The 22973-nt window shown below is 23.7% G+C and overlaps 2 protein-coding genes across 2 annotated transcripts in view; one reads left to right on the top strand and one right to left on the bottom strand.

The window, feature by feature from the left end:
• LOC135955288 (uncharacterized) overlaps positions 1-22973 on the bottom strand; it is a 196104-nt gene that overhangs the window by 104886 nt on the left and 68245 nt on the right. The window lies entirely within an intron of this gene.
• On the top strand, positions 16184-22477 carry LOC135954284 (organic solute transporter alpha-like protein). Its single transcript, XM_065504388.1, has 5 exons — positions 16184-16506; positions 19262-19743; positions 21796-21921; positions 22000-22126; positions 22198-22477. The coding sequence occupies exons 1-5, from the start codon at positions 16353-16355 to the stop codon at positions 22275-22277; spliced, it is 969 nt and encodes a 322-aa protein (XP_065360460.1). The 5' UTR covers positions 16184-16352; the 3' UTR covers positions 22278-22477.

Genomic DNA, 22973 nt, shown 5'->3' with positions numbered 1-22973 from the left:
GTAATAAATTTTATTTGTAATAAATTGCTAAATTAGTAAACAAAAGAGAGTTTGCTGGTACTATTTACTTTGGTACTTTTTCTACACCAATTTTTTCCCTAAAAGTACCAGAATTAAATCAATGAGAAAATACGCGTATAATATTATTGAAGTGTAAAATGTAACAAACTTAAATTTCGAAAACAACTTAATTTTACCCACAATTGTTAAAAACATCCTTCATAGCACCGACAAGATTTAAATAAAATGTCCTTTAAATAAAACAATTGTATTGTTAGCAATTTCCAAAAATAAAAATAAAATTACCAGGAAACTTTTCTCAACATTTACTTCCAGGTCAGTGTAAATTGTTCAATAAAAAGCCAAAGCATGGAAAAAAATAACCCCTTGAAATTCAACTTTAACACATGACTGCTTAATGGCTGAAAGGATGCCATTTCTTATTTGTAGTTTAATTTAAGACTTAAATAAAAAAAAAAAAAAAAAAGAAATACAAAAAACAAAAGCAGCATTAACAAAAATTAAATCCTTTTTGTTTTTCTTCTTAAGGATTTAAACACATCCTGTTTATGTGATTTTCTTAAGTATTTTGTTTATTTTATATATACAAAAATATAATATAATGTAAGTATTTGTTTCCCCACTTTGTTTTATTTTTATTTTCAGTTTTATTCTTATTTTTATTTAAACCTTAAAAAGCTTTTTACCACAATCATTTTTACGCCACTATTAACAAAAACAAAACCAGATAAAACGTTCTAAAGGTTTCTGCTGAAGCAGCAGCGGTTGCCTGAAAAGGGGAAAATAGGATAAACCCAACTGTTCAAGGAGGCATCATTAAAAGTTTTCTTCTGCAGCTTTTTTTTGCTTTGTTCGGTTTTGCTTCGTTAAACAATACAACAACAAGAGAAAAAAGGTTATTTTGGTTTGTAGGAGCATGAGTAGGCATGTGTTTGTGTGTGTACTGTATTTATTTTCAGCCTTAGGATATGCTTACATTTTTATTGTGATTTATTTACTTTATTTACATATTCACAATTTTGCAATTTAGCAAAAACAAAGTTCATTCATTCATTTTATTTGTTTTTTCTGGTTGGTTGTTTGTTTTTTTTTCTTTAGCTTTTTACAAAATGTCATTATTAATTGTTTAATAATGATAATAAAAGAAAAACAATCAAAATTATTTATTAATGTAATAGAGATGGTTAAGTGAGAGTCTTAACAAAGTGATTATTAAGGCAGCTTATTTAACAAAAAACAAATAATATTTAACCAGAAATCCAGACTGAAAAGGGGAAAATTTTTTACAGCAAACAATTTTTTACGGTTCATCTGAAGTGAATTTTACTTTACATTAATTGCTCCCATGACTTATCACTATTTGGAGACACTACTGTTTAATCTATTTCACCATAAAAAAAAACAAATTTGGAGACAATTATTTATGCTCCACATCAAAATCAAACACCCACCTCTTATTTACGTAACTTAAGAGTAAATAAAGTCCAGCTTAATATTTCTTAATATTTATTTCATAAATTTCTTGCAAATAGACCCATACAAATGCCTCTTTACAAAAATCTCTCCCCACAAAGAGAGCTCCCCAATACTTAACAAACACAGAGAGAGCCCCCATCTTCAAACCATGTGTTAATCATAACTGAGAGGAGAATTTAACCCATTACCACAACAACTATTCAATCACAACATGTTGAAGAAATCAACAAAAAGCCACACGATCGATCAGTTGCATTTGTGTACTTAAATTGAAAAGACGTGATTTTTCTTAGTGTTTCGTAGTGTTAATTTTTGTTTCTTTTTTTTTTTTTTTTGTTAAAAATATTCATGTTTAATTAATTATTATACATTTAACAAACAGCATAACCAAAAGACAACCAGAAAAAACTAATTTAGTCATGAGTGCGTGAAATTTTATTTATATATTTTTCTATTAATTGTAATTGTATATAAAAATAAATAAGAAATATTTTATCTAAACAAAAAGTGAGTTGAAAATATTAAATAATATTTTGGTGACCCAGTTTAAAACTGGTTTAAAACACCACAACTTAAAGTTTTTCCCAACAACTATAAAATACAACAACTTTAAAGCAACAACAACAATAATTGTAATAATAAAAGCCTTAACAACTACAAGTTTTCAAGACATTTTGGTGCTGAACTCAAGGTGAAAAAGAGAACAAAAAAGAAACCAGTGATAAAAAGAATACAAATTATTCAAAATTAATTTTACAATAGAAAAAAAAATCAAATAATCTTAAAATTCTAGCCAATATTAATTCAAAACGATAAATTATTTGAAAAAATTTCGAAAAAAAAAATATGGATACCACACAATTTTTCGATAACTCAAAATTTGATAATAATACGAAATTTCTAGAAATTAGTTTTCGATAACACTAAATTTCAATATCAAATTTATCGATAACATGAAATTTCTAGCAAAAATTTTTCTGTCAAAAAAATGTATATAAAAAATTTATCGAAGACTCAAAATTTCTTCAGCCAATTCAATAACACAAATTTTTGGAGAAAATTTATCGATAACAAGAAATATGCACAGAAAATTAATCGATACTAAAAGGTTTCTATAGAAAATTTATGGATAGCACAAAATAAAAGCCAAAAATTTTTAAAAAATCCCTTAAAATTTATCGATAGCTTAAACTTTCTAGAGAAAATTTATCGAAAACTTAATATTTCTATAAAAATTTATCGAAAACTTAAAATTACTATAAAAAACTTTGCGATAACTTTAAAATTCTATAGAAAAAGTATCGATAACTTTAAATTTCTATAAAAATTTATCGACAACAAAAAATTTATTTAAAAATCTTATCGATAACATAAAATTTCTGTAGAAAATTTATCGATAACTTGAAATTTCTAGAGAAAATGTATCGATGACAGAAAATTTCTGTAGAAAATTTATTGATAACTTAAAATTTCTATAAAAAAATTCATCGATAACATAAAATTTCTAAAAGAAATTTATCGATATCTTAAAATTTCTATATAAATTTACCTATAACATAAAATTTCTATAGAAAATTTATCGATAACATAAAATTTCTGTAGACTTTAAATTTTTATAGAAAATTTTTCGATAACTTAAAATTCTAAAGAAAATGTATCGATAACATAAAATTTCTGTAGATAATTTATCGATAACTTTAAATTTTTATAGAAAATTTTTCGATAACTTAAAATTCTAGAGAAAATTTATCGAGAACATAAAATATCTGTAGAAAATTTATCGATAACTTGAAATTTCTAGAGAAAATGTATCGATAACTTTAAATTTCTATAGAAAAATTATCGATAACTTGAAATTTCTAGAGAAAATGTATCGATAACTTTAAATTTCTATAGAAAAATTATTGATAACATAAAATTTCTATAAGAAATTTATCGATAACTTTAAATTTTTATAGAAAATTTATCGATAACTTAAAATTCTAAAGAAAATTTATCGATAACATACAATTGCTGTAGATAATTTATCGATAACTTTAAATTTTTATAGAAAATTTTTCGATAACTTAAAATTCTAGAGAAAATTTATCGATAACATAAAATTTCTGTAGAAAATTTATCGATAACTTGAAATTTCTAGAGAAAATGTATCGATAACTTGAAATTTCTAGAGAAATTTATCGATAACATAAATTTCAATAGAAAATTTATCGATAACATAAAATTTCTGTAGAAAGTTTATCGATAACTTTAAATGTTTATAGAAAATTTATCGATAACTTGAAATTTCTATAGAAAATTTATCGATAACTTTAAATTTCTATAAAAAATTTCTCGATAACTTAAATTTCTATAAAAAAAATTATCGATAACATAAAATTTCTATAAGAAATTTATCGATAATATAAAATGTCCAAAGAAAATTTGTCGCTAATACGAAATTTCGCATCGAAAATATTTCGCAAACAAAAATGTGCAATTAAAATTTGTCGCTATCTTATAAAAATTATTTGCGTTCTGCTTTTTATTATCAAATTTCAAAATGTTTCTTAAAAAGTTTTTTAATCTTCCTTCTTCTACAATAGTTTTGTTAATTAAACACCGATGAAAACCTTCAATTAGCCAAAAAGACAGACGGATTTTAAAATGCAACGAAAAAACACAAATTTACACACAAACCAATAAAATTCACCAAAACTACAAATCATTCATTCACTTCAACAAAAAAACCTCCCACAATACCACGACAACCAAAAAAACCATTTATTCATTTTTATTGTACTTTAGTTTTGTCAAGAAAACATTGGCAAAACTCAGCAGCAACTAAAAAATCTACTTACTGCCACACGAAAGAACAAAACAAAGCAAACACATTCATTGCTGCTCATGTACATAGTTTTCGTAAGTCCAAAGGCCACAAGTTGCAAAATAATAGAGATACAAAAAGAAAAAAAAACCAGAGGTAAAATAAGATAAAATAAACCCCAAAAAAATCAAATAAAATGTATCATAATTTACGGACGGACACACTAGACAACAATTTCAAAGATATTTTTATAGTTTTACTATAATTTTGTCAATGTGAAATTTTTCAGAAAAAAAAACAATCCTAAGTTCAATGTACAAACAATCATATGTATTCATACACTTTGCTTAAACCCAATAAAACAGCAGAAGCTAATTATGTTTGTACCTTAATAACAAGACAATAAAATGATTTAAAATAAAACAAATATTTACAAGAGGGAAGTATACCTTACATGCATAAATTTATTATAAATTTAAAAGAAATGTTATTTTACTGATTGTGATTAAACTAATTTTTTATGAATAAAATATATTAAATTAAGATTTTTCAAAATTGGGGGTGGGGGGTACTTTCCCTATGATTCACCTTATATGATTATTCTGACGTGCCCTTTTTTAAGTTGTACCCAGCACTCGTTGATAATGCCTCTTCTAGATTAATTCATATTTTAATTGCCACAAACAAACAAACATTTTTATCAATAAAATTTCATTTAGTTTTTTATTATCGGCTTCTCTCTGTGATTTCTCATTTACTTTTACACTAAACTCTGTTAAAACATGTTTAAGCAATTCTAACAAGATTTTTCCATTGTTTTTTTAGTTTTAGTTCTAAATAAAGTAAATTCACTTAAATCATTAATAATTTATGTATTTTTGAGTGTTCAGAGCCATGTTAGAGAAGTGTTATCAGTACATAAATGGCAGTTTTGTTAGTTTCATTGCTAATGTTCTGGGGAGTCTTGTTTCTACTGAATTGAATCACCAGAACGTGTGTATTTGACAATCTGCATTCACAATAACAAAATAAAAATATTTATTTATAAATAAATTAAAAATAATACTATGTATTATTTAATGGTAAACTTAGATATCAAACAAAATATATATAAAAGTAATAATAAAAAAAATAATTTGAAAAAATTTAATGTTATCAATAAATGTTGATACAAATTTTGAATTATCGATCAATTTTCTAAGGAAATATTTAGTTATCCTCAAATTTTCAATAGAAATTTGGTTAATTTTCTATATAAATTTAGAGTTTTTTCCAGACATTCAAAGTTATCGATAAATTTTCTCTAGAAATTTCAAGTTATAGATAAATTTCCAATAAACATTTTTCCCTAGAACATTTTCTATAGAAATGTTATCGATAAATTTTCTTTAACCACTTTGAGTAATCGATATATTTTTTTTTATTATTAATTGTTATCGATAAATTTTTTCTAGAAACTTAATGTTATCGAAACATTCTTCAAAGAAATCTTAAGTTATAAATAAATTTTCTTTAACAATTTTGAGTAATCGATAATTTGTTTCTAGAAATTTAAAGTTATCCATAAATTTTCTCAAGAAATTTTAATTATCGATAATTTTTTTTAGAAATTTTTAGTTATCGATAAATTTTTATTTTTAGTTTGATAAATTTGTTCTACACATTTAAAGTTATCGATAAATTTTCTCTAGAACTTTTAAGTTATCGATACGTTTTTTAGAAATTTAATGTTATCGATAAATTTCCTTTGGAAATTATTAGTTATCGATAAATTGTCTATCGAAATTATCCTTAGAAATTCCTGTAATCGAAAAATTTTCTATTGAAATTTGAAGTTATCGATGAATTTTCTGTAGAAATTTGGAATATTGATAAATTTTCTAATGAAATTTTAAGTTATCAATGAGTTTACTGTAGAAATTTTAAGTTATCGATAAATTATCTGTAAAAATTTATAGTTATCGCAAAATTTCCTTAGAAATCCCTGTTATCGATAAATTTTCTATAGACATTTTATGTTAAATAAATTTCCTGTAGAAATTTCGAGTTTCGCTAAAATTCTTTAGAAATCCCTATGTTATGACAAATTTTCTGTAGAAATTTGAAGTTATCGATAAATTTTCTATAGAAATTTGAAGTAATCGAAATTAAAAGTTTTCGATAAATTTCCTGTTGAAATTTAGAGTTTCGTTAAATTTTCTTAAAAATTCTTGTTATCGACAAATTTTCTACTCCAGAAGATTTAAGTTATCGATAAATTTCCCCTAGAAATTTAAAGTTGTCGATAAATTATCTATATAAATTTATAGTTATCGATAAATTTTTTATAAAAATTTTATATTATCGATAAATTTTCTAGTGAAATTTTTAGTTATCGACAAATTGTGTATAAAAAATTGTGGTTATCGATAAATTTTCTCTAAAAATTTTATGTTATCGGAAAATTTTCAATAGAGATATTGAGTTATCGATAAATTTTCTATTAAAATTTTGTGTTATCGATAAATTATTTGAATTATCGATAAATTTTTTATGAAAATTTTGAGTTATCGATAAATTGCCTATAGAAATTTTATGTTATCGATACATTTTTTATAAAAATTTTATGTTATCATAAATTTTCTAGAGAAATTTTTATTTATCGACAAATTATGTATAAAAAATTGTGGTTATCGAAAAATTTTCTCGAAAAATTTTATGATATCGGTTAATTTTCTGTTATCGGATAATTATTTGAGTTATCGATAAATTTTTTATGGAAATTTTGAGTTATTGATAAATTTTTTATAAAAATTTTATGTTATCGATAAATTTTCTAGTGAAATTTTTACTTATCACCAAATTATGTAATAAAATTGTGGTTATCGATAAATTTTCTCAAGAAATTTGATGATATCGGTTAATCTTCTATAAAAATTCTGTTATTGATAAATTTCCTATTAAAATTTTGTGTTATCGATAAATTATTTTATAGAAACTTTAGGTTAATGAAAAATTTTCTATTAAAATTTGAAGTTATCGATAAATTTTCTAATAAAATTTTAAGTTATCGATAACTTTACTCAAGAAATTTTAAGTTAACGATAAATTTTGTAATGAAATTTTTTGTTATCGATAACTTTACTCAAGAAATTTTATGATATCGATAAATTTTCTATAAAAATTCAGTTGTCGGAAAATTTTCTATTAAAATTTTGTGTAATGAATAAATTATTTATTGTTGACAACAAAAGTTTTGTAGCAATTTGTGTTGTCATTGACAAATTTTCAAATTAAATTTTGTGTTATGACAAATGTTTAGTAATAGTTTTCAGTTATCTACAAATTTTCGCTGAAAACTTTCTGTTTCTAAATTTAAAAAATGATTGTTATCTAAAAATTGTATTTCATCAATGACTTTGTATATTTTATATTCTAATTCCTAACAATGTGTTTTTAATCAATTATATTTTGATTTTTAGTTTGATAAATTTGTTCTACACATTTAAAGTTATCGATAAATTTTCTCTAGAACTTTTAAGTTATCGATACGTTTTTTAGAAATTTAATGTTATCGATAAATTTCCTTTGGAAATTATTAGTTATCGATAAATTGTCTATCGAAATTATCCTTAGAAATTCCTGTAATCGAAAAATTTTCTATTGAAATTTGAAGTTATCGATGAATTTTCTGTAGAAATTTGGAATATTGATAAATTTTCTAATGAAATTTTAAGTTATCAATGAGTTTACTGTAGAAATTTTAAGTTATCGATAAATTATCTGTAAAAATTTATAGTTATCGCAAAATTTCCTTAGAAATCCCTGTTATCGATAAATTTTCTATAGACATTTTATGTTAAATAAATTTCCTGTAGAAATTTCGAGTTTCGCTAAAATTCTTTAGAAATCCCTATGTTATGACAAATTTTCTGTAGAAATTTGAAGTTATCGATAAATTTTCTATAGAAATTTGAAGTAATCGAAATTAAAAGTTTTCGATAAATTTCCTGTTGAAATTTAGAGTTTCGTTAAATTTTCTTAAAAATTCTTGTTATCGACAAATTTTCTACTCCAGAAGATTTAAGTTATCGATAAATTTCCCCTAGAAATTTAAAGTTGTCGATAAATTTTCTCGATAAATTTTCTAATAAAATTTTAAGTTATCGATAACTTTACTCAAGAAATTTTAAGTTAACGATAAATTTTGTAATGAAATTTTTTGTTATCGATAACTTTACTCAAGAAATTTTATGATATCGATAAATTTTCTATAAAAATTCAGTTGTCGGAAAATTTTCTATTAAAATTTTGTGTAATGAATAAATTATTTATTGTTGACAACAAAAGTTTTGTAGCAATTTGTGTTGTCATTGACAAATTTTCAAATTAAATTTTGTGTTATGACAAATGTTTAGTAATAGTTTTCAGTTATCTACAAATTTTCGCTGAAAACTTTCTGTTTCTAAATTTAAAAAATGATTGTTATCTAAAAATTGTATTTCATCAATGACTTTGTATATTTTATATTCTAATTCCTAACAATGTGTTTTTAATCAATTATATGTAGGCTCTGGCTCTGTAACCTTAATAAAAATAGACAGTAACAAAAAATATAAAAACAATCACTATTTATGAATTTCATAATAATTAAAAAAGAAGTGTTTGCTCATGTAATTTCTTATCTCTTTGGAATTTCTATTTATTACAATTTAGCAAAAACAAAACCTTGACAAAACCTATTTGTTTATTAAATTTGTTTCACCGCCACTTTGTAGTCGTTTTCTACAATATAAAATAAATAATTTTCAAACAAACTCTCGTTCATCATTATAATCTTTGTTTCAGTTTTATTTATTTTTTTAAACGTTATCGATCATCCCAAGTTTTAATTATCTGCCAATTAATTGCAATTTATTATTATTTTGTTGTAGTCCCGTAGTTTTCTGTTGATTTGTTATTGTTGTTATGAGTTTAATTAGTGCTAACAAATGAGAAATAAATGAATTCCCTTAAAAATAAAGAAACATCAAATTTGTTTTTATTTTAACAACTCAATGAGTCTCTATAGAGATGAAAAAATGTCTTGTCTTTTCGTTTCGTTCTTTTTTTCTGTATTGTTAATGATAATGATGATGATGACAATTAACGTGATAATGATGTTGTAACAAAAGTTTTGTTTTTGTTTGGGAGACTAATTACTTTGATGATGATAATGGTCGTCGTTCTGTGTCAATGTTGCTTATTAAGAGCACGACTTTTATTAATCAATTTCTTTGCTTCAGTAAAGCAGGTGAAGTGCTTACTAGCAGGTGGGTAATGTTTACAGTATAGTAATTACGTAGATACTGTTAAACAAGTACCTAATATTTTAAATTATTTGTGAGATAATAAAAATCTAATTAAAGCTAATTGTTAATTTATTTTATATAAATTTCTTTAAAGTGCTCAGACAGTGAGCAAATATCAATAGATTTTTTGTTTATTATTGACTATTGATTGTTGTATTTGTGTAACAAGATTTTTAATTTGATAAAAGTATTTTTTTTTTTTAATTTTGCAATTTTAATTGTTTTTTACTATTATTTTAATGGGAATTTTATGAAACCAATTAGTAATAATAATTCATATTTGTCGAAGAAAATAATATTTTCAATTTATTGGTTTCTTAGAAAATGTTTGTTGTTAAAGAGTATAAGTGCCAATATATTGGAGAAAAGGATTGAACAATTTTAAAAACATATGTTTAATTTTCTCTACAACTTTTTGTTGTCGATGCATTTTTTTCTTGAAAATTTTTGTTATCGAAAAATTTTCTCTAGAAATTGTGTATGTAACTTTTTTTTCTAGAAAGTTTGAGTTTCGAAAAATTTTCTATAGAAAACCTCAAATCTAAAAATTTTCTCTACAATTGTTGTATTATCATACATTTTTTTAAAGATATTTTGTGATATCGGAGAATTTATCATTACTTTTGTGTTATCGATAAATTTCCCATAGAAATTTAAAGTTATCGAAATTTTTTTTATAGAAATTTTGAATTATCGATAAATTGTCTATAGAAATTTTATATTATCGATAAATTTTATAACGAAATTTTAGATATCGACAAATTATGTATATAAAATAGATGTTATCGATAAATTTTCTGAAGAAATATGGAATTATTGATAAATTTTCTAATGAAATTTTAAGTTATCGATAAATTGTCTATATAAATTTTAAGTTATTGATAAGTTTTCTATGGAAAATTTAAGTAATCGATAAATTTTCTATGGAAATTTTAAGTTATCGATAAGTTTACTCAAGAAATTTTAAGTTATCGATAAGTTTACTCTAGAAATTTTAAGTTATCGATAAGTTTACTCTAGAAATTTTAAGTTATCGATAAGTTTACTCAAGAAATTTTAAGTTATCGATAAGTTTACTCTAGAAATTTGAAGTTATCGATAAATTTTCTATTCAAATTTGAAGATATCGAAAAACTTTCTGTAAAAATTTTAAGTTATCGATTAATTTTCTATAGACATTTTTAATTATCGATAAATTTTCTGTAAAAATTTGGAATTATCGATAAATTTTCTAATGAAATTTTAAGTTATCGATAACTTTTCTATAGAAATTTAGAATTATCGATAAGTTTGCTCTAGAAATTTTAAGTTATCGATCAATTTTCTGTAGAAATTTCGAATTATCAATAAATTTTTTAATGAAATTATATATTATCGATAAATTGTCTAGTACAATTTTAGATATCGACTAATTATGTATATAAAATAGGTGTTATCGATAAATTTTTTATAAAAATTTGGAATTATCGACACATTTTCTAATGAAATTTTAAGTTACCGATAAATTGTCTATATAAATTTTATGTTATCGATAAGTTTTCTATAGAAAATTTAAGTTATCGATAAATTTTCTATAGAATATTTAAGTAATCGATAAATTTTCTATTGAAATTTCAAATTATCGATAAGTTTTCTATAGAAATTTTTAATTATCGATAAATTGTTGAAGTTATAGATAAATTTTCTATTAAAATTTGAAGTTATCGATAAAATTTTTGTAAAAATTTAATGTTATCGATATATTTTCTATAGAAATTTTGAATTATCGATAAATTGTCGATAGAAATTCTAATTAATCGATAAATTTTCTACTGAAACTTTTAGTTATCGACAAATTTTGTATATAAAATTGGTGTTATCGATAAATTTAAGTAATAAATTTCTATTGAAATTTCAAATTATCGATAAGTTTTCTATAGAAATTTTTAATTATCGATAAATTGTTGAAGTTATAGATAAATTTTCTATTAAAATTTGAAGTTATCGATAAAATTTTTGTAAAAATTTAATGTTATCGATATATTTTCTATAGAAATTTTGAATTATCGATAAATTGTCGATAGAAATTCTAATTAATCGATAAATTTTCTACTGAAACTTTTAGTTATCGACAAATTTTGTATATAAAATTGGTGTTATCGATAAATTTAAGTAATCTTTAACAGAAAACTGTCTTGTAACAAGACACTTTTCTTTAACAGAAAACTGTCTTGAAACAAGACACTTTTCTTTAACAGAAAACTGTCTTGAAACAAGACACTTTTCTTTAACAGAAAACTGTCTTGTAACAAGACACTTTTCTTTAACAGAAAACTGTCTTCAAACAAGAAACTTTTCTTTAACAGAAAACTGTCTTGAACAACACTTTTCTTTAACAGAAAACTGTCTTGAACAAGACACTTTTCTTTAACAGAAAACTGTCTTGAACAAGACACTTTTCTTTAACAGAAAACTGTCTTGAACAAGACACTTTTCTTTAACAGAAAACTGTCTTGAACAAGACACTTTTCTTTAACAGAAAACTGTCTTGAACAAGACACTTTTCTTTAACAGAAAACTGTCTTGAACAAGACACTTTTCTTTAACAGAAAACTGTCTTGAACAAGACACTTTTCTTTAACAGAAAACTGTCTTGAACAAGACACTTTTCTTTAACAGAAAACTGTCTTGAACAAGACACTTTTCTTTAACAGAAAACTGTCTTGAACAAGACACTTTTCTTTAACAGAAAACTGTCTTGAACAAGACACTTTTCTTTAACAGAAAACTGTCTTGAACAAGACACTTTTCTTTAACAGAAAACTGTCTTGAACAAGACACTTTTCTTTAACAGAAAACTGTCTTGAACAAAAAACTGTCTTGAACAAGACACTTTTCTTTAACAGAAAACTGTCTTGAACAAGACTGTATTTTTATTATCACTTTTCTCTGAAAATTTATACTAAAATTATATTAAAATTTTGCTAACAAACAATAACAACTTTCCTATAATTTCCTAGAAAAAACTTTAGTGTCTAATTGCTTCTGACCTGTAATTAACTATTATACCTTTATATTTTTCAAACTAAAAGTGGTAGTTATACCCCTTTTGCCCTTAAGTCTTAAACTAAATTATTTGTTATCATATTTTTTTTTATTATTATTCGCTGTTGCTTTCAGGATTTTTTGTTTGGTTTTTTAATTTGGGTTAACTACATTCGAAAAAACACACAACTAAATAAAGTCCAATAAAATAAAAATGAATGAATAATAAAGTCAAGGTCAAAGAAATATGTTTACAAAATAAACCAAATGTAAAACATTGAAAAATATGTGCATAAATTAAACCCTAAAAGGTTGTTGTCCATTTATTTAAATTAGTTAATTGGTTTATTTGTTTCTTAAGAAAAAGAAATAAATCACGCTATTTATGCACAAGATTAATAAAATATTTAAACAAAATAACCAGCAACAACATTAACAAAAAGCCCAATAGCATCCATTTCAAACCATGTTGTGGTTGCAAAAAATTTTAGCCAGAAAACCGGTTTCTCTTTCATATTAATTCACTCTTTGGTTTGTTTGTTTATTTTTAAATTTAAAATTTAAATTATAGCGAAATACAAATACAATATTTTGTAATATCATAAAAAATGAAATTACATAATTTCAGATAAATGTATGGTTGGTTGTCTGTACAAAATGTAGGTACTTGCAAGTTACCATGTGTGTAGTACAGAGAGTGAGAGTAACTAAGAGAGAGAGCAAGCAAGCTTGAGGAAATATATTAAACCAGTAGAGCAGCTAAACATATAAACGGGAAAATAAAGAAGACTTGATAACAAAATAAACAAAACAATGAACATGCAAAAACCTGTTGTTTGTTTACAGTTAAAGAGGTTTGTGTCTGTGATAAGAAAATGTAATAAATAACAAATGAAATATGATATTAATGGATCAAAACAATCTGTAGTTAATACTTCATATTTACCTTGATCTCCCATCAAAATAATAAATTTATAACTTGAATTAACTGTCTGTTGCATCATTTAGTAATGTTTCCCAAATACTTTGTTACTTAAAACTCATAACATTTTAATGTTTTTCCTGTTTTTTGTGTGTGTCTTTACTTAAATCAAAGTGTGAAATTTCTCACTTTAGTTAGATAAGATCTAAACATGCTTAAATAATGTATTGTATATAAAATACAATTAGCTAAATAAACTTTTTATCTATTACACATGCATGATTAACTACAAATAGTAATTTATTTCTAAAGTTGTTTATTTTAAATTATATAGTTATTTTAGTTATATTTAACAACTAAGTGGCGTGTAATAAATCAAAATCCCATTCTATTTATAGTAATTGAAATTGTTATTTAATTTCTTAGAAAGTTTTTTTCAATAAGCATTTAATTAACTATCAATATCTTCCTTGCAAAGCCTCATTGCTGTTTATCTGTCTATAAACTAGAATCACAAGTATCTGTATTACTCATTCTGGGGGGTTTACAAAATATTGAATTAACCTGAAACGCAGTAATTCAAATAAGTCATAGATTGATATCTGAATATTTTATAACAGTTTTCTGTTAAAGAAAAGTGTCTTGTTTTAAGACAGTTTTCTGTTACAGAAAAGTGTCTTGTTAAAGACAGTTTTCTGTTAAAAAAAGTGCCTTGTTTCAAGACAGTTTTATGTTAAAGAAACAACAGTTTACTGTTAAAGAAAAGTGTCTTGTTTCAAGACAGTTTTCTGTTAAAGAAAAGTGTCTTGTTAAAGACAGTTTTCTGTTAAAGAAAAGTGTCTTGTTAAAGACAGTTTTCTGTTAAAGAAAAGTGTCTTGTTAAAGACAGTTTTCTGTTAAAAAAAAGTGTCTTGTTTCAAGACAGTTTTCTGTTAAAGAAACAACAGTTTTCTGTTAAAGAAAAGTGCCTTGTTTCAATACAGTTTTCTGTTAAAGAGAAATGTCTTGTTTCAAGACAGTTTTCTGTTAAAGAAAAGTGTCTTGTTAAAGACAGTTTTCTGTTAAAAAAGTGTCTTGTTTCAAGACAGTTTTCTGTTAAAGAAACAACAGTTTTCTGTTAAAGAAAAGTGTCTTGTTTCAATACAGTTTTCTGTTAAAGAGAAATGTCTTGTTTCAAGACAGTTTTCTGTTAAAGAAAAGTGTCTTGTTAAAGACAGTTTTCTGTTAAAAAAGTGTCTTGTTTCAAGACAGTTTTCTGTTAAAGAAACAACAGTTTTCTGTTAAAGAAAAGTGTCTTGTTTCAATACAGTTTTCTGTTAAAGAAAATTGTCTTGTTTCAAGACAGTTTTCTGTTAAAGAAACAACAGTTTTCTGTTAAAGAAAAGTGTCTTGTTAAAGACAGTTTTCTGTTAAAAAAAAGTGTGTTGTTTCAAGACAGTTTTCTGTTAAAGAAACAACAGTTTTCTGTAAAAGAAAAGTGTCTTGTTTCAAGACAGTTTTCTGTTAAAGAAACAACAGTTTTCTGTTAAAGAAAAGTGTCTTGTTAAAGGCAGTTTTCTGTTCAAGAAAAGTGTCTTTTTAAAGTCAGTATTCTGTGTCTTGTTTCAAGACAGTTTTCTGTTAAAGAAAAGTGTCTTGTCTCAAGACAGTTTTCTGTTAAAGAAAAGTGTCTTGTCTCAAGACAGTTTTCTGTTAAAGAAAAGTGTCTTGTCTCAAGACAGTTTTCTGTTAAAGAAAAGTGTCTTGTCTCAAGACAGTTTTCTGTTAAAGAAAAGTGTCTTGTCTCAAGACAGTTTTCTGTTAAAGAAAAGTGTTTGTTTTCTGTTAAAGAAAACAGTTTTTAAACTGTTTTCTAGAATATCATTATTTGTTTGACCTCCTTATCTACCGACCTTTGTGCACAAAAACCAACAAGACGACAGCACACTTATTTGTTGTAGTTGTGTAAATATTACGTGTATCTACTTGCAACCATATAGTATTTGCTTTGCAAACAAAACAAAACATTACGCTTCGTATCCCATTGTAATAATTTTGCAAGCAGTATATGTACAAAACTGCACTAAAAAATTATAAATTATAAGAGAAACTATCTTCGAGATACTACATTCAGCTTAATGAAGGTAGTTCAAACAATGTAAATATGTTTGTGCAACGTTAAGTAGTAAACTGAAACCCATCCTCTTGGTAAATTAAGGAGTGTAGTTTGTGTCTTTTTTATATTTAGTTGGTTGTAATAACAATGCAGTTGACAATCTAGTATAATGTTGCTGTAGCTGTTTCTGCCGTTGTTGTTGACTTTTAACAAACATATTTCAAATTAAATTTCTGTTGCAGTCAGACGTAACGTAAACGCAAATTGTTTGCACAATGTGAGAATAACTCACAGTTGTTGTCATTATCTTTGTTGTTAAAATAAATATAAATTTTAAAGAGGTTAATTATACAAATTAAATTCTTAAGCAATAATTAATTACTATTTAATTATCATTATTTTTGTTACACTTTTTTTAATTAATTTGTATTTCTCTCTCTCTCTCTCTTTTGCAGAAAATGTGTTAAAATTATGATGTTTTATTGAATGCGAACTGAACTGAAGCAGGCCATCAATTTCATTAAGTTTATTTGACAAATAAAAAACCTCCAGGCACTTAACACTGCCAACATTGCCACTTACACGTACTTACAAACAAATACTACTTAATTAACAAGTACTTAAGTGACTTTTTGAAAAACAGAAAGAGAAAAAAAAACTCGAAAAATCCTCATAAAAATGTCATCGAACATAAAATACTTTCATCATCATCATGAGCAGGCACAAGCGCAGCAGCTGGCTCAGCCCCACAGCTACAGTAAAGACTTTTCAAATGTAACTGAATTGGATCCTAGCATTTTTTGGCATCCCACTTTGTCGGACTATTACCACAGTAAGTATTACACTATTTCAGTTTATCCCTTTCTCTCCCTTTCCTCTCACTCTCTAATATTTTTAACTCAAATCAAAGTTTATTGTAATACATAATTTTGATTTCTTAGGTTAAAAGGTCATTTTGTGGTTAGCTGTACAAGCAAATAAATGCTATAGATTTTGTGAATACCCACAAATTAATAAATAATTAAACATTATTAAATTAAAACCATTAAACCAAAAATAAGATTAAAAGGTCATTGTTTTGTATAAACATGTCTGGGCATGTTTATTTTATTTTAGGTTTCAATTTAAATAACAAATTAAAAAAGGAAAACATATAAAAAGAAAACAATAATATAACTAAACTTCTTTATAAAACTTAAGTTGAAACATTTTTTAAATTGATTTCAAAACTTTTATCTATATAGAAAATTTTCGAAATATAATTTTGAACATTTTCTGTATAAAAAATTTTTAAAATTAGTTTCAAAAGAAATTTTTAAATATTCAAAACTTATCTATATAGAAAATTTTAATTTAAAAAAAAAATCATTTAGAAAATTTTTGATATTGAAATTCGAATAGAATATATTTGGAAATTGATATTCGATTTTAAATGAAAATTTTCGGAATTGAATTTAGAAAAAAAAAATTATAGAAAATTTTTGTAATTGAAATTCGAAAATTTTTTTATAGAATTTAAAAATCAAATAATTTTTTTTAGGAAATTTAAAAATTTTTAGAATTCAAATTTTCAGAAATTAGAATTTATTTTCTAGAAAATTGAAATTCGAACTATTTTTTTGTAAGAATTTAAATTCGAAATATTTTTTATAGTGCATTTTGGTTCGAACTATTTTTTTATATAAATTTTTGAAATTTGAAATTCGAATATTTTTTTTTAATAGAAAATTTTCGAATTTCAAATCATTTTTTTATAGAATATTTTTGAATTTAAAATTCAAAAAAAGTTTTTTATAGAAACTTTTCGAGTCAAATTTTTTCTATAAAGTTTTTGAATTTGAAATTTGAATATTTTAAAAAAAAAAATATAAAAATTCGACCAATTTTGTTTATTAGAAAATTTTCGAATTTCAAATCATTTTCTTTTATAGAAAATTTCGAATTTCAAATTCGAATACTTTTTTTTATAGAAAATTTCGAATTTCAAATTCGAATCATTTTCTTTTATAGAAAATTTCGAATTTCAAATTCGAATCATTTTCTTTTATAGAAAATTTCGAATTTCAAATTCGAATCATTTTCTTTTATAGAAAATTTCGAATTTCAAATTCGAATCATTTTCTTTTATAGAAAATTTCGAATTTCAAATTCGAATCATTTTCTTTTATAGAAAATTTTGAATTTCAAATTCGAATCATTTTCTTTTATAGAAAATTTTGAATTTCAAAATCAAATATTTTTTTTTATAGAAAATTTCGAATTTCAAAATCAAATAATTTTTTTTTTTTTATAGAAAATTTCGAATTTCAAATTCGAATCATTTTCTTTTATAGAAAATTTTGAATTTCAAATTCGAATCATTTTCTTTTATAGAAAATTTCGAATTTCAAAATCAAATATTTTTTTTTATAGAAAATTTTGAATTTCAAAATCAAATAATTTTTTTTTTATAGAAAATTTCGAATTTCAAAATCAAATAATTTTTTTTTTATAGAAAATTTCGAATTTCAAATTCGAATCATTTTCTTTTATAGAAAATTTCGAATTTCAAATTCGAATCATTTTCTTTTATAGAAAATTTCGAATTTCAAATTCGAATCATTTTCTTTTATAGAAAATTTCGAATTTCAAAATCAAATAATTTTTTTTTTTTTATAGAAAATTTCGAATCTTTTTCTTTTATAGAAAATTTTCGAAATTCAAATTCGAATATTTTTTTTATAGAAAATTTTCGAAATTCAAATTTGAACAAATTTTTTTTTAATTGAATCGAATATTTTTTTTAGAAAATTTTTGAAGTTTAAATCATGCAATTGTCTGTTTTCTATAGCATCGTGTCTTGTTGATACTGTTTTCTATAGAAAATTGTCTTGTGAAGATTGTTTTCTATAGAAAATTGTCTTATGAAGATTGTTTTCTATAGAAAATTGTCTTGTGAAGATTGTTATCTATAGAAAATTGTCTTGTGAAGATTGTTTTCTATAGAAAATTGTCTTGTGAAGATTGTTTTCTATAGAAAATTGTCTTGTGAAGATTGTTTTCTATAGAAAATTGTCTTGTGAAGATTGTTTTCTATAGAAAATTGTCTTGTGGAGACTTGTGGAAATACTTCTTTTATTTTCTATTAAATATTTTATAAAATTTAATTTTTATTATTTTTCCTAAAGAAATCATAATTTTTCTTTAATAATCTTTTCATTTTTTACAATTTCTTAAACAACTCAACCACCATGAAAAAATACCTTAGGTGAGCCTTAAATAGCCTTAACGAAATTAGTCATTTTTCATCTCACAGCTTAAAGCAACTGCCACAAATGGCCATAACTTTTTCTGCATAAAATACTTCCTTAAAGTTTTTTTTCCATCTTCTCCTTTATAACAACAAGAAAAAACTAACTAACTACCCGCGAAATTATTTCTCACTTATAAACCTTTAAACACTCCCCCACAAAAACACTAACTAAATATATGATCCATAGCAAACATTTTCTTTCTATTTATTAGCTTTCTACCTTATGGCTCTGCTAGTACACACATTATTTATGATGGTAATATTTTGTTTGTTTCTTTTCTTCTCTTCAATATAGATCTTACACCATTTATAACACTTTCCATATTTGTGGCCGCTCTGCTAGTTATACTCAACATTTCCATTTTCTGCACCACAGTCTCACGATTGAAACGACGCGTGGATGTTTACTTTAGAGGACCCACAATAGTGTTGTGCTCCCTGTATCCGATTATTTGTTGTGCAGCTTTAACCACGATTTTATTGCCGAAAGCCTGGCTGATTTGCCACACCGTCATGCATTTGTGCTTTACGGTGGGTGCGGTAATGTTTCGGCAATTATGTTTCCGTTATGTGGATTCCGAAGTGAATTATATGAAGGAAACCGATGGTGCTGCGGTCACCATAAATACTCCACCTTGTTGTTGCTGCTGTCTGTGTTTGCCGGCCATGGTGCCCTCGAAAGCAAAGTTTTGTTTGTTGCGTTACATGGTGTGGCAAATGCCGTTTGTACAGGGCTGCATAATGTTGGTTTTAAATGTGATCTATTATAGAGAGCCGGTAAGTGGGGAGGTGGGGGAGGCCAAAGTTGGTTTTGGTTTGTTAAATATCAAAAATATTAAGGTATTAAATGTAGTAAATTGAACTTAATATTTATTATTGGTGTTTTATATAGAAAAATCGAAAATAGAACCATTTTTTATAGAAAGTTTAAAATTCAACAATTTTTTTATAGAAAATTCAAACCATTATTTTATAAAAAATTTTCGAAATTGGAATTTTAACAATTTGTTTTTTATGAGAATTTTTGATTTTGAAATTCGAATAATTTTTTTTATAGAAAATTTTCAAAATTGAAATTTTGAAGAAGAATTTTAGATTTTGTATTCGAATTTTTTTATAGAACATTTTAGAAATTGAAATTTTAATAATATTTTTGTAGAAAGTTTTCGAAACTGAAATTTAAAAAATTTCTTATATGAACATTTTCAATTTTATATAGAACATTTGCTAATTTGAAATTAGAAGAGTTTTTTATAGAAAATTCAAACTATTTTTTTTCATAGAAAATTTTCGAAAACTTTTTTGGAACAATTTTTTTATAGAAAATTCTAACTAGAAAATTTTCTAAATTTTAAAAAGTCTAAATTCGAACTTGAAATTGTAAAATTTTTTCTAGAAAATTCGAACTAGTTACTTTCATTCAAATTTCGAATTCTAAATTCAAACTAATTTTTTTTATAAAACATTTTTTTTTGCTCCAATTTGAAATTAAAATATAGAAAATTTTCGAACTTTAAATTCGTCAATTTTTTATAGGAAATTTTCGAAATGACTTTGAAATTCGAATATTTTTTTTATAAAAACTTTTTGTAATTCAAAATCCATAAATTTCTTATATGAAAGTTTTCAAAGTTCGAATTCGAAACAATTTTTTTATAGAGAATTTTATAATTTGAAATTCGACCAATTTTTATAGAAAATTTAAAATCTTTTCTTTCATGAAAAATTTTTGAACATGAAATTCTAAAATTTTTTTATAGAAAATTTTCGAATTTGAAATTCGTAAATTTTTTTATAGAAAATTCGAACTATTTTCTTTTATGCAAAACTTTCGAATTCTAAATTCGAAATTTTTTATAGAAAATTTTCGAATTTCAAAAAATTTCAAAATTTAAATTCGAAAAAATTAGTCTATCGAAAATTTTCAAAATAGAAATTCTAATAATTTCTTTAAAGAATTTGGAATAATTTTTTTTTACAGAAAATTTTCGAATTCAAAATTTAAACAAGTTTTATTTTATTGAACGAATATTTTTATCTAAAATTGAAATTCGAATAACTTTAATATAGAAAATTTTGGAATTTAACATTTGAACTGATTTTTATTATGAAAAATTTTCGAATTTAAAAAATTTTGTTGAAGATATTTTCAAAATTGAAATTAAAAAAAAAAATATTTAATGAAAATTTTCAAACTTGAATTTCCAAAAATTTCTTTAAAGAAGTTCGGACAACTTTTTGAAATTTTACATAATTTTATAGAAAATTGAAATTCGAAAAAAAAATATTTATTGAAAATTTTCAAAATTGAATTTCCAAAAATTTCTTTAAAGAAATTCGGACATCTTTTTGATATTTTTCATTATTTTATAGAAAATTGTGCTATCGATAATTTTCTAAAATGTTTTGCATTAATAAAATTGTGTTATTGATCATTTTAAATTGAATTCAAATTTTTTATCGAAAATTTTTTTTAGAAAAAAATTTGCGAAATTCAAAAGAAAATTTTTATCAAAAATTGAAATTGAAATTGATATAGAAAATTTTCGATTTTCACATTTGAACTAATTTTTTTTATAGAAAATTTTCGAATTTAAAAAATTTTGTTGAAGAAAATTTTCAAAAAAAAAAGTTATCGAAAATTTCCAAAAATTTCGGATAATTTTTTGATAATTTTTCTAAAAAGAAAACTGAGTTGGGCACAATTTGCTTTAAATAAAACTGTGTTATTGATCATTTGAACTTGTATTCTAACAAACCAAACATTTTAGCCAAAAGTTTAATTTTGCTTATTGTTATTTTTCTTTATAATTTTCTTGTTAATTTCAGGCTTTGTACAACAGTGTTTCCATGTATTTTATACCATTTATAGTGTGTTCAATATTGCTGGGTTTATGGGGCTTAAATATCACCGTACGTATGGTTAATGTCATACATTCCGAATACAATTTAATGGTAAATATTCGCCGCCCATTAACTCCCTCGTATTTTCAAACAATTTCAATTTAAATTTTCTGTTTTACTCCCGCTTAGAAAAAAATGTTTTGCCTGCAACTGATTTTGCTGTTGTGCAAATTGCAATACCTGCTATTGGACAGTCAATTGAATCATTTAGTTTTAGGCGGTGTCTATCCCATCAATCACACGATCTACAAACAAAGTAAGTATTATTATTCGTTTTCTTTTTTTCAGCTTTCAAGAGACCCATTAATTGTCATTGTTTTCATTTAGCTATCATAAATCTTTTGATTTTATGCGAAATGGTTTTGGTCTCAATGTTGGCCCAAAATGCCTACAAAATACCTACTTAATGGGGGAAATGGATAAATAGAACATGTTTAGGCTCTATTTTTTGTTTTGGCTAAAATACTTATAAGGCCATTGAGATTTAAGTTTTTGAATTATACAAATGCAAATATTTGAAAAAGCAAAACATAACAACAGCAAAAAAATACTTATAGTGATTGTGATATAAATTATATTATTAAATAAATTTTATTAATGAAACAAATAAAAAATAAGATGTAAAAGATTTTTGTTTAAAATGGTAAGTATGACAACTAAAATTAATTTCTAAATTAAAAAAATTATTCAAATTCAATTCAGCTAAATGAAAGTAAGAAAAAGCAAATTCATCAGGCTGAATAAAGCCAGGGACATAAAATATTAACAATAAAACTTAAAATAATGTGGTTTCTTTTATTTTTGTTTTAGAAAAGCATTTTACATTTCAATTTCAAATATTTTGAAAACTTGTAACAACATTCTTTGTCCCTTTTGTAGGAAAGTATTTATAGAAACTCATCCTTTTTATTTTTATGTTGTAGATTTTATTTACTTAATGCTTTTCTTCGAAATAAAAGGAAATCCAAAAAAAAAATTCAATAAGACTTTGATCCAAAAATATTTTATTTTTATTTCTTCTGCACACTTAATTACATCAAGCGTAGAAAACAGTGACTGAGAAAAGTAACCAATGAAATTGAAATAACCAACGAAATTGAAAA

The sequence above is a fragment of the Calliphora vicina genome, chromosome 3 (genome assembly GCF_958450345.1).
Source record: "Calliphora vicina chromosome 3, idCalVici1.1, whole genome shotgun sequence".
Lineage (NCBI taxonomy): Eukaryota > Metazoa > Arthropoda > Insecta > Diptera > Calliphoridae > Calliphora > Calliphora vicina.
The sequence above is the reverse complement of the archived record's forward strand: the minus strand, read 5'-3'. Positions and strand labels throughout refer to the sequence as shown.

Coding starts and splice junctions, on each gene's coding strand:
- LOC135954284 (XM_065504388.1), top strand. CDS start 16,353: ATGTCATCGAACATAAAATACTTTCATCATCATCATGAGCAGGCACAA. Junction 19,744..21,795: donor TGATCTATTATAGAGAGCCG/GTAAGTGGGGAG, acceptor TGTTAATTTCAG/GCTTTGTACAACAGTGTTTC. Junction 22,127..22,197: donor TCACACGATCTACAAACAAA/GTAAGTATTATT, acceptor GTTTTCATTTAG/CTATCATAAATCTTTTGATT.